A 17,833-nucleotide genomic window follows, 5' to 3' on the forward strand; every position below is an offset into this window, starting at 1 on the left:
TGTGTGTGTGTGTGTGTGTGTGTGTGTCTGTGTGTGTGTGTGTGTGTCTGTGTGTGTGTGTGTCTGTGTGTGTGTCTGTGTGTGTGTCTGTGTGTACTCACCTAGTTGTGGTTGCGGGGGTCGAGTCCGAGCTCCTGGCCCCGCCTCTTCACTGATCGCTACTAGGTCACTCTCCCTGAACCGTGAGCTTTATCATACCTCTGCTTAAAGCTATGTATGGATCCTGCCTCCACTACATCGCTTCCCAAACTATTCCATTTACTGACTACTCTGTGGCTGAAGAAATACTTCCTAACATCCCTTTGATTCATCTGTGTCTTCAACTTCCAACTGTGTCCCCTTGTTACTGTGTCCAATCTCTGGAACATCCTGTCTTTGTCCACCTTGTCAATTCCTCTCAGTATTTTGTAAGTCGTTATCATGTCCCCCCTATCTCTCCTGTCCTCCAGTGTCGTCAGGTTGATTTCCCTTAACCTCTCCTCATAGGACATACCTCTTAGCTCTGGGACTAGTCTTGTTGCAAACCTTTGCACTTTCTCTAGTTTCTTTACATGCTTGGCTAGGTGTGGGTTCCAAACTGGTGCCGCATACTCCAATATGGGCCTAACGTACACGGTGTATAGGGTCCTGAACGATTCCTTATTAAGATGTCGGAATGCTGTTCTGAGGTTTGCCAGGTGCCCATATGCTGCAGCAGTTATTTGGTTGATGTGCGCTTCAGGAGATGTGCCTGGTGTTATACTCACCCCAAGATCTTTTTCCTTGAGTGATGTTTGTAGTCTCTGACCCCTAGACTGTACTCCATCTGCGGTCTTCTTTGCCCTTCCCCAATCCTCATGACTTTGCACTTGGTGGGATTGAACTCCAGGAGCCAGTTGCTGGACCAGGTCTGCAGCCTGTCCAGATCCCTTTGTATTTCTGCCTGGTCTTCGATCGAATGAACTCTTCTCATCAACTTCACGTCATCTGCAAACAGTGACACCTCGGAGTTTATTCCTTCCGTCATGTCGTTCACAAATACCAGAAACAGCACTGGTCCTAGGACTGACCCCTGTGGGACCCCACTGGTCACAGGTGCCCACTCTGACACCTCACCTCGTACCATTACTCGCTGCTGTCTTCCTGACAATTATTCCCTGATCCATTGCAGTGCCTTCCCTGTTATTCCTGCTTGGTCCTCCAGTTTTTGCACTAATCTCTTGTGTGGTACTGTGTCAAACGCCTTCTTGCAGTCTAAGAAAATGCAATCCACCCACCCCTCTCTCTCTTCTCTTACTGCTGTCACCATGTCATAGAACTCCAGTAGGTTTGTGACACAGGATTTCCCGTCTCTGAAACCATGTTGTCTGCTGGTGATGAGATCATTCCTTTCTAGATGTTCCACCATTCTTCTCCTGATAATCTTCTCCATGATTTTGCATGCTATACATGTCAGTGACACTGGTCTGTAGTTTAGTGCTTCATGTCTGTCTCCTTTTTTAAAGACTGGTACCACATTTGCTGTCTTCCATGCCTCAGGCAATCTCCCTGTTTCGATAGATGTATTGAATATTGTTGTTAGGCGTACACATAGCGCCTCTGCTCCCTCTCTCAGGACCCATGGAGAGATGTTATCTGGCCCCATTGCCTTTGAGGTATCTAGCTCACTCAGAAGCCTCTTCACTTCTTCCTCGGTTGTGTGCACTGTGTCCAGCACATGGTGGTGTGCCCCACCTCTCCGTCTTTCTGGAGCCCCTTCTGTCTCCTCTGTGAACACTTCTTTGAATCTCTTGTCGAGTTCCTCACATACTTCACGGTCATTTCTTGTTGTCTCTCCTCCTTCCTTCCTTAGCCTGATTACCTGGTCCTTGACTGTTGTTTTCCTCCTTATGTGGCTGTACAACAGTTTCGGGTCAGATTTGGCTTTTGCTGCTATGTCGTTTTCATATTGTCTTTGGGCCTCCCTTCTTATCTGTGCATATTCGTTTCTGGCTCTACGACTGCTCTCCTTATTCTCCTGGGTCCTTTGCCTTCTATATTTCTTCCATTCCCTAGCACACTTGGTTTTTGCCTCCCTGCACCTTTGGGTAAACCATGGGCTCATCCTGGCTTTTCATTATTCCTGTTACCCTTGGGTACAAACCTCTCCTCAGCCTCCTTGCATTTTGTTGCTACATATTCCATCATCTCATTAACTGGCTTCCCTGCCAGTTCTCTGTCCCACTGAACCCCGTTCAGGAAGTTCCTTATTCCTGTGTAGTCCCCTTTCTTGTAGTTTGGCTTCATTCGTCCTCGCCTTCCTGCTTCTCCCTCCACTTGTAGCTCTACTGTGTATTCGAAGCTTAAAACCACATGGTCACTGGCCCCAAGGGGTCTTTCATATGTGATGTCCTCAATATCTGCACTACTCAAGGTGAATACTAAGTCCAGCCTTGCTGGTTCATCCTCTCCTCTCTCTCTTGTAGTGTCCCTTACGTGTTGGCACATGTTTCCCAGTACCACCTCCATCATCTTAGCCCTCCATGTATCTTGGCCCCCATGTGGGTCCAAGTTCTCCCAATCGATCTCCTTGTGGTTAAAGTCACCCATGATCAGGAGCTTTGCCCTGCATGCATGAGCTCTTCTGGCCACTCTAGCCAGTGTGTCAACCATCGCTCTATTGCTCTCGTCGTACTCTTGCCTTGGCCTCCTGCTGTTCTGTGGAGGGTTATACATCACTGCTATTACCACCTTGGGACCTCCAGAGTGAAGCGTTCCCACTATGTAATCACTTTCTTCTCCGCTGTGTGTGTGTGCGTGCGCGCGCGTGTATGTGTGTGTGTGTGTGTGATAAGATAAGGTTTCGTTCGGATTTTTAACCCCCGGAGGGTCAGCCACCCAGGATAACCCAAGAAAGTCAGTGCGTCATCGAGTACTGTCAAACTTATTTCCATTGGGGTCCTTAATCTTGTCCCCCAGGATGCGACCCACACCAGTCGACTAACACCCAGGTACCTATTTGCTGCTAGGTGAACAGGACAACAGGTGTAAGGAAACATGTAGAAATGTTTCCACCCGCCGGGAATCGAACCCGGGCCCTCCATGTGTGAAGCGGGAGCTTTAGCCACCAGGCCACTGGGTCTGGTGTTTGTGTGTGTGTGTGTGTGTGTGTGTGTGTGTGTGTGTGTGTGTGTGTGTGTGTGTGTGTGTGTGAGTGTGTGTGTGTGTGTGTGAGAGAGAGAGAGAGAGAGAGAGAGAGAGAGAGAGAGAGAGAGAGAGAGAGAGAGAGAGAGAGAGAGAGAGAGAGAGAGAATGAGAATGAGAATGAGAATGAGAATGAGTGATTGAGTGAGAGAGTGAGAGTGAGTGAGAGTGACTGAGAGTGAGTGAGAGTGAGAGAGAGTGAGAGAGAGAGAGAGTGAGAGTGAGTGAGTGAGAGTGAGTGAGTGAGAGTGAGTGAGAGTGAGTTAGTGAGAGAGTGAGAGTGAAAGTGAGTGAGAATGAGTGAGTGAGAATGAGTGAGTGAGAGCGAGTGAGAGCAAGTGAGTGAGTGAGTGAGTGAGTGAGTGAGTGAGTGAATGAGAGTGAGTGAGAGTGAGTGAGAGTGAGTGAGTGAGAGTGAGTGAGAGTGAGAGTGAGTGAGAGTGAGAGTGAGTGAGTGTGAGAGTGAGTGTGAGAGTGGGGTGTGAGTGAGTGTGTGAAAGAGAGAGAGTGTGTGTGTTTTATATTTATATACATATTTTTTTTTCTCAACAAGTCGGAGGTCTCTCACCGAGGCAGGGTGACCCAAAAAGAAAGAAAATCCCCAAAAAACAAAATACTTTCATCATTCAACACTTTCACCACACTCACACATAATCACTGTTTTTGCAGAGGTGCTGAGAACACAACAGTTTAGAAGCATATATGTATACAGATACACAACACATCCCTCCAAACTGCTAATATCACGAAACCCCTCCTTTAGAGTGCAGGCACTGTACTTCCCATTTCCAGGACTCTAAGTCCAGTTATATAAAATAACCGGTTTCCCTGAATCCCTTCACGAAATATTACCCTGCTCACACTCCAACAGCTTGCCAGGTCCCAAATACCATTCATCTCCATTCACTCCTATCTAACACGCTCACGCACGCTTGCTGGAAGTCCAAACCCCTCGCTCAGAACACCTCCTTTACCCCCTCCCTCCAACCTTTTCGAGGACGACCCCTACCCCGCCTTCCTTCCCCTATAGATTTATACGCTCTCCATGCCATTCTACTTTGATCCATTCTCTCTAAATGACCAAACCACATAAACAAACCCTCTTCAGCTCTCTAATACTTTTATTAACTTCACACCTTCTCCTAATTTCCACACTCCAAATTTTCTGTATAATATTTACACCACACATTGCCCTTCACAGGACACCTCCACTGCCTCCAACCACCTCCTCACTGCAGCATTTACCACCCAAGCTTCACACCCATATAAGAGTGTTGGTACTACTATACTTTCATACATTCCCTTCTTTGCCTCCATAGATAACATTTTTTGCCTCCACATATACCTCAATGCACCACTCACCTTTTTTCCTTCATCAATTCTATGATTAACCTCATCCTTCATAAATCCATCCGCTGACACGTCAACTCCCAAATATCAGAAAACATTCACTTCTTCCATACTCCTCCTCTCCAATTTGATATCCAATTTTTCTTTATCTAAATAATTTGATGCCCTCATCACCTTACTCTTTTCTAAGTTCGGTTTCAACTTTCTACCTTTACACATGCTCCCAAACTTGTCTACTAACCTTTGCAATTTTCCTTTAGAATCTCCCATAAGCATAGTATCATCAGCAAAAAGTAACTGCGCCAATTCCCATTTTGTATTTGATTCCCCATAATTTAACAGAGTAGACACCAGGAGCATCTACAGATGCTCCTGGTGTCTACTCTATTTCTTGTTCCTCCTGTTCTCTTCAATACTTTGGAGAAACTGGACGATCTCTGACAGACTTAGGGAGCACAAAAGTAGCATTAGGTTTGCCAACACTAACAGTGCTCTCTTGTGTCATGTCAGAGATCACAGCCATCCTATTGACTGGTCTTCTGCTAAAACTGTCTTCCCCACTTCCAACTTTAACAGTCACTGTCTGGTTGATTCCTCCCTAATACACAACTTTCCTTGTATGAATCATAGTCCTGGCTTCATCTCTGTAGATGGCTACCTCTCCCACTACATTGTAAAATGCTCCAAACTTCAGAACACCCGTGACCTAACCTAATTCCTCCTTTTTCTTCTTCTCCCTCTTCCCCTTCCCTCTTTCCTTTTTTCTCCTTTGGGTTGTCTTTCTTCTGCCCTGTGCATTTATTCCTTCTTTATTTATTTATTTTTCCCCCTCGGTGTTCTTGCTCTTACCCTCTGTGAGCACCTAGCTCCCTTGCAGTGCTCCTATTTCTTAGTATTTGACTGGCTCCTCCTCCTCTTCCTGCCTCCCCACTATTACTTCTACCTTCCACCTCCACTACTACCACCACCACTACTGCTACTACCACCTACTGCCTATATATACCCATCCTGCTCTCCTTTTCGTTAGTGTGACTTTGTACATGGTCCAAGTCAGAGTGAAATGTCGTTGTAGGCTCCTCTCTTCTATGTGCACTGTGCACTTTACCTGGTATACTCAGTAAATTTTTTTTTTTTATTATCACACTGGCCGATTCCCACCAAGGCAGGGTGGCCCGAAAAAGAGAAACTTTCACCATCATTCACTCCATCACTGTCTTGCCAGAAGGGTGCTTTACACTACAGTTTTTAAACTGCAACATTAACTCCAAAATTTTTTCTTATTTTCATTAAAATTTCTTGACAGTGCCTCTCCCACTCTATCATCTGCTCTCCTTTTGCACTCTCTCACCACTCTCTTTACCTTTCTTTTACTCTCCATATACTCTGCTCTTCTTATAACACTCAGTAAATTTATTCCCGAATAATTTTTACAATCTCTTTTGTCCCCCTTCTCTTTATATAAAGGAACTATACACACTCTCTGCCAATCCCTAGGTACCTTCTCCTCTTTCATACATTTATTAAACAAAAATACCAACCACTCCAACACAATATCCCCCCCTTTTAACATTTCTGTCATGATCCTGTCAGTTCCAGCTGCTTTACCCCCTTTCATTCTGCGTAATGCCTCACGCACCTCCCCCACACTCGCATCCTGCTCTTCTTCATTCCTAAGAGATGTTATACTTCCCTGACCAGTGCATGAAATTACAGCCTCCGTTTCTTCATCGACATTTAAAAGTTCCTCAAAATATTCCCACCATCAACCCAATACCTCCAGCTCCCCATGTACTAACTCCCCTACTCTGTTTTTAACTGACAAATCCATTCATTCCCTAGGCTTTCTTAACTCTCACTCTGCAATTTTTTCTTATTTTCAGCAAAATTTCTTGACAGTGCCTCTCCCACTCTTTCATCTGCTCTCCTTTTGCACTCTCTTCACCTTTCTTTTACTCTCCATATACTCTACTCTTCTTATAACACTTCTGCTTTGTAAAAACCTCTCATAAACTACCTTTTTCTCTTCTATCACACCCTTTACTTCATCATTCCACCAATTACTCCTCTTTCCTCCTGCACCCACCCTCCTATATCCACAAACTTCTGCCCCACATTCTAATACTGCATTTTTAAAACTATTCCAACCCTCTTGAACACCCCCACTACTCATACTTGGTAATATACCGTATAATTTAATTTAGTAAGGGTAAAGTTAAATGTACGGGTACTCACCAATAATGATAATTATTAAATTATATTTTTCTTAATATATTTCTTATTATAGGTAGTAGGTTGGTAGACAGCAACCACCCAGGGAGGTACTACCGTCCTGCCAAGTGAGTGTAAAACGAAAGCCTGTGATTGTTTTACATGATGGTAGGATTGCTCATGTCTTTTGTCTGTCTCATAAATATGCAAGATTACAGGTATGTCTTGCTACTTCTACTTACACTTAGGTCACACTACACATACAGGTACACATTTATTTATACACACTCATCTGAGTTTTCTTTGATTTTATCTTAATAGTTCTTGGTCTTATTACTTTTCCTTTTATATCCATGGGGAAGTGGAATAAGAATCTTTCCTCCGTAAGCCATGCATGTTGTAAAAGTCAACTAAAATGCCGGGAACAATGGGCTAGTACCCCTTTTCTTGTAAAGATTACTAAAAAGAATAAGAAGAAGAAAATTGTCAAAGTGGGAAGTCTGAATGTGCGTGGATGTTGTGGAGATGATAAGAAAGAGATGATTGTGGATGTTATGAATGAGAAGCTGGATGTCCTGGCTTTAAGTGAAACAAAGCTGAAGGGGGTGGGAGAGTTTCAGTGGAGAGGAATAAATGGGATTAGGTCAGGGGTTTCAAATAGAGTTAGAGCTAAAGAAGGAGTAGCAATAATGTTGAAGGATAAACTATGGCAGGAAGAGGGACTATAAATGTATTAATTCAAGGATTATGTGGAGTAAAATAAAGATTGGATGTGAAAAGTGGGTTATAATAAGCATGTATGCACCTGGAGAAGAGAGAAGTGTAGAGGAGAGAGAGAGATTTTGGGAAATGTTGAGTGAATGCGTGGGGAGTTTTGAATCAAGTGTGAGAGTAATGGTGGTTGGGAATTTCAATGCTAAAGTGGGTAAAAATGTTATGGAGGGAGTAGTAGGTAAATTTGGGGTGCCAGGGGTAAATGTAAATGGGGAGCCTTTAATTGAGCTATGTGTAGAAAGAGATTTGGTAATAAGTAATACATATTTTATGAAAAAGAGGATAAATAAATATACAAGGTATGATGTAGCACGTAATGAAAGTAGTTTATTAGATTATGTATTGGTGGATAAAAGGTTGATGGGTAGGCTCCAGGATGTACATGTTTATAGAGGGGCAACTGATATATCGGATCATTATTTAGTTGTAGCTACAGTTAGAGTAAGAGGTAGATGGGAAAAGAGGAAGGTGGCAACAACAAGTAAGAGGGAGGTGAAAGTGTATAAACTAAGGGAGGAGGAAGTTCAGGTAAGATATAAGCGACTATTGGCAGAAAGGTGGGCTAGTGCAAAGATGAGTAGTGGGGGGGTTGAAGAGGGTTGGAATAGTTTTAAAAATGCAGTATTAGAATGTGGGGCAGAAGTTTGTGGTTATAGGAGGGTGGGGCAGGAGGAAAGAGGAGTGATTGGTGGAATGATGAAGTAAAGGGTGTGATAAAAGAGAAAAAGGTAGCTTATGAGAGGTTTTTACAAAGCAGAAGTGTTATAAGAAGAGCAGAGTATATGGAGAGTAAAAGAAAGGTAAAGAGAGTGGTGAGAGAGTGCAAAAGGAGAGCAGATGATAGAGTGGGAGAGGCACTGTCAAGAAATTTTAATGAAAAGAAGAAAAAATTTTGGAGTTAAACAAGTTAAGAAAGCCTAGGGAAAGTATGGATTTGTCAGTTAAAAACAGAGTAGGGGAGTTAGTAGATGGGGAGATGGAGGTATTAGGTAGATGGCGAGAATATTTTGAGGAACTTTTAAATGTTAAGGAAGAAACAGAGGCAGTAATTTCATGCGCTGGTCAGGGAGGTATACCATCTTTTAGGAGTGAAGAAGAGCAGAATGTAAGTGTGGGGGAGGTACGTGAGGCATTACGTAAAATGAAAGGGGGTAAAGCAGCTGGAACTGATGGGATCATGACAGAAATGTTAAAAGCAGGGGGGGATATAGTGTTGGAGTGGTTGGTACTTTTGTTTAATAAATGTATGAAAGAGGGGAAGGTACCTAGGGATTGGCGGAGAGCATGTATAATCCCTTTATATAAAGGGAAAGGGGACAAAAGAGACTGAAAAAATTATAGAGGAATAAGTTTACTGAGTATACCAGGAAAAGTGTACGGTAGGGTTATAATTGAAAGAATTAGAGGTAAGACAAAATGTAGGATTGCGGATGAGCAAGGAGGTTTCAGAGTGGGTAGGGGATGTGTAGATCAAGTGTTTACATTGAAGCATATATGTGAACAGTATTTAGATAAAGGTAGGGAAGTTTTTATTGCATTTATGGATTTAGAAAAGGCATATGATAGAGTGGATAGAGGAGCAATGTGGCAGATGTTGCAAGTATATGGAATAGGTGGTAAGTTATTAAATGCTGTAAAGAGTTTTTATGAGGATAGTGAGGCTCAGGTTAGGGTGTGTAGAAGAGAGGGAGACTACTTCCCGGTAAAAGTAGGTCTTAGACAGGGATGTGTAATGTCACCATGGTTGTTTAATATATTTATAAATGGGGTTGTAAAGAAATTAAATGCTAGGGTGTTCGGGAGAGGGGTGGGATTAAATTTTGGGGAATCAAATTCAAAATGGAAATTGACACAGTTACTTTTTGCTGATGATACTGTGCTTATGGGAGATTCTAAAGAAAAATTGCAAAGGTTAGTGGATGAGTTTGGGAATGTGTGTAAAGGTAGAAAGTTGAAAGTGAACATAGAAAAGAGTAAGGAGATGAGGGTGTCAAATGATTTAGATAATGAAAAATTGGATATCAAATTGGGGAGGAGTATGGAAGAAGTGAATGTTTTCAGATACTTGGGAGCTGACGTGTCGGCGGATGGATTTATGAAGGATGAGGTTAATCATAGAATTGATGAGGGAAAAAAGGCGAGTGGTGCGTTGAGGTATATGTGGAGTCAAAAAAACGTTATCTATGGAGGCAAAGAAGGGAATGTATGAAAGTATAGTAGTACCAACACTCTTATATGGGTGTGAAGCTTGGGTGGTAAATGCAGCAGCGAGGAGACGGTTGGAGGCAGTGGAGATGTCCTGTTTAAGGGCAATGTGTGGTGTAAATATTATGCAGAAAATTCGGAGTGTGGAAATTAGGAAAAGGTGTGGAGTTAATAAAAGTATTAGTCAGAGGGCAGAAGAGGGGTTGTTGAGGTGGTTTGGTCATTTAGAGAGAATGGATCAAAGTAGAATGACATGGAAAGCATATAAATCTATAGGGGAAGGAAGGCGGGGTAGGGGTCGTCCTCGAAAGGGTTGGAGAGACGGGGTAAAGGAGGTTTTGTGGGCAAGGGGCTTGGACTTCCAGGAAGCGTGCGTGAGCGTGTTAGATAGGAGTGAATGGAGACGAATGGTACTTGGGACCTGACGATCTGTTGGAGTGTGAGCAGGGTAATATTTAGTGAAGGGATTCAGGGAAACCGGTTATTTTCATATAGTCGGACTTGAGTCCTAGAAATGGGAAGTACAATGCCTGCACTTTAAAGGAGGGGTTTAGGATATTGGCAGTTTGGAGGGATATGTTGTGTATCTTTATATGTGTATGCTTCTAAACTGTTGTATTCTGAGCACCTCTGCAAAAACAGTGATAATGTACAAGTGTGGTGAAAGTGTTGAATGATGATGAAAGTATTTTCTTTTTGGGGATTTTCTTTCTTTTTTTGGGTCACCCTGCCTTGGTGGGAGACGGCCGACTTGTTGATAGAGAGAGAGAGAGAGAGAGAGAGAGAGAGAGAGAGAGGAAAAAAAAAAAAAAAAAAAAAAAAAAAAAAATTACCTAACCTGACAGTAGCCAAAAGGTTGTCTCCAGTGATGATCTCAGTCTCACATATTGAACGAATATACTCTGCCTCCATATCATCAGCCACAGCACCTGTAAGCCCCATTTCTTCATCTATGTCTCCTTCTTGTGAACCCTGAAAAAATAATGAACCTTCGTTCACTTCAACATTAAAATTTATAGACACTAAGGTTGCTGAAAGATACTAAGAATTTTGAGAAAGAAAATTTCTCAAGGTGGAAATTTATATTTACATTTATAAATGCCAATAACCATGAGATATAAGTGCAAACTTACTAAAACTGCTGTATGTGACTGTGTTACATTAATCTAACTTATGAATTAGTAGAACTAATCCATAAATTCACTTTTTAAATTCACTTAATAATAGTATCAAGCAGTGACATTTTGTTATACCTAAACTTAAGTTACTGTACCCAGTTAACGACAATCTGAGTCATAATTGTAATCTGCATATATAAACTAGCTTTATTCACTAAAAAAGTATGAGAATTCTGGTTATTTTGTAGTAAACAAGATTTCACCCTGTAAGCGAATAACAAAATAACGCTTACTAATCTAGATGCCTCTGTTGCAGAGGTTGCATGCGACTTTTTTCTGCTCTTTCTTTTCTTTTTAATCTTCTTTTCTGTTTCCATTTCTTCTTTAAGGAAATTTCTTCTCTTTAGCTCTGAGAATATGAAAGTATCGAGATGAATCAGCTGCCGCAAAGCCACATGGCCTATGACCACATAGAAGCGAGATAAAACTCCCATAGGCACTTTAAGAATGTTTCCCTGAAAGCAAAGATAATGTCAGTATTGCTACAAAATTACAGAAAAAATATAAACAGCTAGATAAAAAGAAAGCAAAACATCGTTTACAACAGCATTTCGGAGAAAAAGTGAAATAAAATTCAAATATTAAGTGACAGATATAAACAAATTAGACAGTTCTGTAACATACACACACACAAAAATAAAAAATATATACTTCTTCTCTCAACAAACTGACCGTATCCCACCAAAGCAGGGTGGCCCAAAAACAAGAACAAAAGTTTCTCTTTTTAACTTCAGTAATGTGTACAGGAGAAGGGGTTACTAGCCCCTTGCTTCCGGCATTTTAGTTGACTCTTACGACACGCACAGCATACGGAGGAAGAATTCTGTTCCACTTCCCCATGGAGAAAAAATATATACACTAATAAATAAAAAAATATATATGTGATTAATAGGTTGGGAAAGCCTATGGAATAACTGGAATTGACAGTTAAAAAGAGAAGAGGGGTTATTAGATGAGGAGTTGGAGGGAATATTTTAAGGAGATGTAAGAGATGCGAGAGTGGTGGAGATGCACGAGGCTGTGGGTAGAATGAGTGGGGGGTAAAACAGCTCTGATTGATGGCATTAAGACAGAAATGTTAAAAGCAGGTGGGATTTAGTCTTGAAGTAGCTGAAACTTTTGTTCATTAAATGTATGAAAAGGTAAAGGTACCTAGGGATTGGCAGCGAGCATGCACAGTTTCTTTGTATAAAGACAATGTAGAAAATAATAGGGCAATAAGCCTGATGAGTATACTAGGTAAAGAATTAAGGGTTAGTTGGAGAACAGGATTGCAGATGAACAAGGTTTTAGAAATTAGGAGACGTGTAGATCATTGAAGAATATAAGTGAACAATATTTAGATAAAGGTAAGGTGGTTTTCATTGCATTCACAGATTTAGAAAAGGCATCAGATAAGGAGGATAGGGAAGCAATGTGGCAGATGTTGCAAGAGTGTAAGAATAGGTGGTAGGTTATTAAAATCGGTTAAGAGTTTTTATGTCTATAGTGTGGCTCAGGTTAGAGAATGTAGTAGAGAGGGAGATTATTTTCCAGTAAAAATAGACCTTAGACAGAGATGTATAATGTCTTTCTTTTTTGGGTCACCCTGCCTCGGTGGGAGACGGCCAACTTGTCGAGAGAGAGAGAAAAAAAAAAAAAAAAAAAAAAAAAAAAAAAAAAAATTATAGATGGGGTTGTAAAAGAAAAGAAATGAATGCTAGTGTGTTGAGATTAAAATATACAGAATCTAATACAAAATGGAAGTTGTCTGAGGTGCTTTAAGCCGATAAAACTGTATTTTGGGAGATTCTGAAGAGAAGCTACAAAGGTTGGTGGATGAATCTGGGTGGGTATGTAAAAGAAAGAAATTAAAAATGAACATAAGAAAGAGCAAAGTGGCGAGAGTACCTAGTCAGGTAATGAAAGATTGGATATCAGTATGGAGGAAGTGAAAGTGTTCAGATATTTGGGAGTGGACATGTCTGTGGATGGGTATGTGAAAGACAAGATGAACCTTAGAATTTATCAGGGTAAAAAGGTGGGTGGTGGCATCTATGGAGGCTAAAAGGGAAATGTATCAGAGTATAGTGGTACTAATACTCCTATATGGGTGTGAAGCTGAGTTGTGAATGTTACAAGAGGAGGCTGAAGGCAGTGGAGATGTCTTGTCTGAGAGCAATGTGTAATGTAAATATTATGCACAATTCATAGCCTGGAGATTAGGAGAATGTGCTGAGTTACTAAACGTACTATCCACAAGAATGAGGAAGGATTGAGGTGGTTTGGGCATTTAGAGAAGCTGGAGAAAAATAGGATGACTTGGAGGGTGTATAAATCTGTAGTGGAGGGAAGGCAGGGTAGAGGACACCCTAGGAAAGACTGGAGGGCAGGGATAAAGAAGGTTATGTATATGAGGGGCTTAGACATCCAGCAGGTATGTGTGAGCATGTTACATAGGAGTGATTGGAGGCAAATGGCTTTTGGAACTTGATGAGCTGTTATATAATAAAAAATTACACATTTCAATTTTTGACTTCAAGACTTCACACAGAACGACCCTAAGCTTGTTATTTAATGAGATTCTAAGCTAATAAGTGACAAATGTTTACCAATAATAAAAATAATTAAGAGTGTATTTACATACCCCATTAAATAGATAATTACCTATGAGACTGCAATATCTTAATTAATGATGCAAGTGACTATGCCTTGTGGGTGTGACAAACAGCAACTGTAACCTCTGTGGTCAATAAATAATCCCTCTGGTGGCACAAAGTAAGCATCTTGTTACAAGTGAAATAATGTGACAGACCATCCTACTAAAGAAAGTTAGTATGTTATTATGGCCTAGTCAGATGGGAGAATGACACTGGAACAAAACAGTGATTATGTAACTGTCTACAGCCCTCCTTGCTCAATGATGGAGTTCCGTCCCTAAGACCGCGTTGGTAAATGAATTCGCATACTATAATGTTAGTGGGTTTGTGTCAACCATCTTTGATATTGTTTTAATGTCACCTGTGCACTATTTATAACATTTCTGGTGTACTTTTAAATGTTTATTCTGTATATTGTAATAAACAGAATAGAGGAAATCAACTCGAATATACATTATTTAGGTATGCATATTGGTCAGAGAGCCAGTCGTAAGCCCGAGTCATCAGTAGACGGGTATGTCGCTAAGTGAGGAGAGGCTGTATTGTACAGTCTTTTCGGTGAGTTACCATTTTCTGTTCATTCTAAAAAATACTTATCAATCTTTTGTATTACTTCATTTACTGAAGTTATAAGGTTCAATTTGTTAATAGATGGCAATGTAGAGTACATAATATAATCAAGAAATTTGCCGAGAACAGTATGGATGAGCATAAATAAATTAGAATATGTGCCAAAGAAGAGATACAAAATGGCTACCAGAGATAGAAATATGAATTACAATGAAAGGGTGAAAACATTAAAGATATCTATGTTTTCTGATAAGTGGAAGACACTATGTATGCAGTAAAACCTTTATTGCAACATTTCATCACAGACTAGCAACATTGTATTAAGGATTTCACTGCAAACTTTGTGTCTTTCTCAGTGAACACAGTATGTAAGCAATCAACTTAGGGTTTATGACAGGCTGATTATGAACACACACTACAAATAAAGTTAAATTTGTATGTCATAATTTTTTTATAAACATTAACACTGTATATATTAACAGTAATAAACTGCAGTATTATGCCACAAATAACACTATTTTGTAGCAATTCACAAGAAGTAAATGTAGCATCACATGCCCAACAATATCTTGCCACATGAAAACTCCCTGTATGTTTGGTATAATTTGGTAAGGAAATGTGGTTTATTTTTACCAGTGTTGATATGTTAATGGAAGGTCAGGGTGGTGGTAGGTGATGGTGGTAGTAGATGATGGCGGTAGTAGATGATGGCGGTAGTAAATGATGGCAGTGGTAGGCGATGGCGGTGGAAGGTGATGGCGATGGTAGTGGTAGGTGTTGGTGGTGGTATGTGGTATGTATATTTATGTTTGGGGAAAGAGGGTGAAATGTATATAAGATATTTCTATACAATGTTTGTTCTCCAACCTGTGATTGAGTACATTCACTTTCTGGCTCAGGGTCTTCATTATGGAGGTCCAACATAACTTTGCTCATCTCTTTTATAATCTCTCCACATATAAGGTCTGGATGTTCAGCCAGCTGTGGGCAGAAAATCAGTTCCATTAATATATTTTTAGACAAAATTATAAATTTAAAATTCTAAGGTCTGTGCACAATACAATATTACTCACAAAAGATACTGTATAATCTAACGCTATCAAGGCTATAAAGTTTGCTTACAGTAAAAAGAATAAATTGCTGCTATACCTTTAAAATTTTCCAACAGTATAGATATAGACAATCTAAATGGATTGAGATGTAATTGCTCTGCACGTGAAAATCTAAAGATACAGCACATTCTGGAGAAATACCCTGACTTTGCTAGCTGTAAATAAAGCATTACCACATGTGTGCATGTGTGTGTGTGTGTGTGTGTGTGTGTGTGTGTGTGTGTGTGTGTGTGTGTGTGAGTATGAGTGTGTGTGTGTATGAGTGTGAGTGTGTGTATGAGTGTGTGTATGAGTGTGTGTGCATGTGTGTATGAGTTTGTGTGTGTGTGTGTGTGTGTGTGTTTATGTGTGTGTGTGTATGAATTTGTATGTGTGTGTGTGTGTGTGTGTGTGTGTGTGAGAGAGAGAGAGACTCAGCAATCAACATTTGCACCAATAACTCACTACAGTTGTGACCGGGTGTGGAAGTGTGAATTGCTCATTACTCTAAAATTTGTTCATGATTGCAGCCATGTATAAACGTAAGTAACCATTCTTACAGTATTCATTACCTTTGTAACTTGTGAGTTCATTACCTTTGTAACTTGTGAGTTCATTACCTTGTACCTAGTTCAGCCATCAAAACTTTGGAGCCCGGTCCCTGGACCCATTGTGTACCTCTGTAATCTGTAAATACCTTTGTAACTTGTAATGATTGTGACTAGACCTACCTGGAGTTCATTACCTTTGTAAATTGTGAGTTCATTACCTTTGTAAATTGTGAGTTCATTGCCTCTGTGGCTTGCTCAGCTATCAAAACTTTGAGGCCCAGTCCCTGGACCCATTATGTACCTCTGTAATCTTTTGACTACCGCCCACAGGATGGGTATGGGGTGCATAATAAACATATTAAACTAACTAAACTAACTAACAGCACATCTATGACAATTTTTTTTTTTTTTTTTTTTTTAATATTCTGGCCATTTCCTACTGAGGTAGGGCAACCCGAAAGAAGAAAACTTTTGCTGTTACTCATTCAATCACTGCCAGAAGGACATTAACATCACAGTTCAAGTAACCCTCCAAATTGCAAAATCCCAACCCCTCCTTCAGAGTGCAGGCAATGAACTTCACACCTCAAGGAATCAAGTGCGGCTAAGCAGTTTTCCTGAATTGCTTCATAAATGTTACCTAGCTCACACTCCAACAGTGCGTTAAATCATAAAAACCATTCATCCCCAATCACTCCTATCTAACATGCTCACACAAGCGTGTTGGACATGTAAGCCTCTAGAACTCAAATTGTCCTTTACCCCCACCCTCCAACCTTTCCTATGACAACCCCTACCCTTCCTTCCCTCCACCTCTGATTTACATGCCCTCCTAGTCAGCATTCATATAAAAAAATCAGTAACCATTTACCCCATTATCATTACTGTAGTCAGAAAGAAGTACTAAACCCATGGGTTTGATCCAAGGAAGAAGACAGATTCACTTCCTTGGATAAAGAGCCTTTCTCTGGCATGAGAGTGCCTTCCTTGAGAGGACCTTTTCCTAATTTGGTAAAATTAGTGATGGTGGGGATGGCACAGCTGTCAGGAAAATTAGGCAAGGACACAGCTACTAATTACCAAACTCCTGTGGTTTTGATCTCTGGTAGCAATGACTTTACAGGTGACAAGTGATAACCACAGAAAATTATTGTAATCCTTTAAAGACTGCCCTGCTAATATGAATACTAAGTAAGGCACTTCTGAAACTTCTTTCTTTTCTTTCAACGTACCAGCCGTATCCCACCGAGGCGGGGTGGCCCAAAAGGAGAAACGAAAGTTTCTCCTTTCAAATACAGTAATATATACAGGAGAAGGGGTTACTAGCCCCTTGTTCCCGGCATTTTAGTTGCCTCTTACGACACGCATGGCTTACGGAGGAAGAATTCTGTTCCACTTCCCCACGGAGATAAGAGGAAACAGACAAGAACAAGAACTAGAAAGAAAATAGAAGAAAACCCAGAGGGGTATTTATATATATGCTTGTACATGTGTAGTGTGACCAAGTGTAAGAAGAAGTAGCAAGACGTACCTGAAATCTTGCATATTTATGAGACAGACAAAAGACACCAGCAATCCTACCATCATGTAAAACAATTACAGGCTTTCGTTTTACACTCACTTGGCAGGACGGTAGTACCTCCCTAGGCAGTTGCTGTCTACGGACCTACTACCTATAACTTCTGAAACTATGTGCTTAAATTAAAGCGTTGAACTGATAAATGAGAAGGAAAAAAAAACGATCGTTGTATTACCCTTAAATGAAATACGCTGTTCACTTCCTAACAGACAGGTTTTCCTCAACATTCACAAAGGTTAGGGGATCAAGAACCTCGTGAATGTTGAAAAAATCGCAAATATTAGGTGAAGGGAAATATAATACAATACTGCTTCCTTAACATATTGAACCATGAACAATCATAAAACATATGAAAACATCGTAAAATATTGTACTAGTGCCAGTGCTTTGGTAAAGGTGAGAAAAGCTATAAAATTCAAGAAAGAACTCGTAGCAGAGTACCAAAGTGGAGGAGGAAGAGAGAGGGGAGAATGTGCCTTCTTCAGTGATTCCATGATATGTATGATACTAAAGCACCACAAGTTGA

At 40.7% G+C, this 17,833-nt stretch overlaps 1 protein-coding gene across 1 annotated transcript in view; it reads right to left on the bottom strand.

Moving 5' to 3' along the window:
* The window catches only part of LOC128693881 (condensin complex subunit 1-like), a 115,645-nt gene that overhangs the window by 21,293 nt on the left and 76,519 nt on the right, over positions 1-17,833 (bottom strand). Inside the window, 3 exon segments of the mRNA XM_070080303.1 lie at positions 10,538-10,671; positions 11,111-11,332; positions 14,954-15,067. Of these exon segments, the coding sequence (XP_069936404.1) occupies positions 10,538-10,671; positions 11,111-11,332; positions 14,954-15,067 (470 nt within the window).

The sequence above is a fragment of the Cherax quadricarinatus genome, unplaced genomic scaffold, assembly GCF_038502225.1.
Source record: "Cherax quadricarinatus isolate ZL_2023a unplaced genomic scaffold, ASM3850222v1 Contig294, whole genome shotgun sequence".
Taxonomy (NCBI): Eukaryota; Metazoa; Arthropoda; class Malacostraca; order Decapoda; family Parastacidae; genus Cherax; species Cherax quadricarinatus.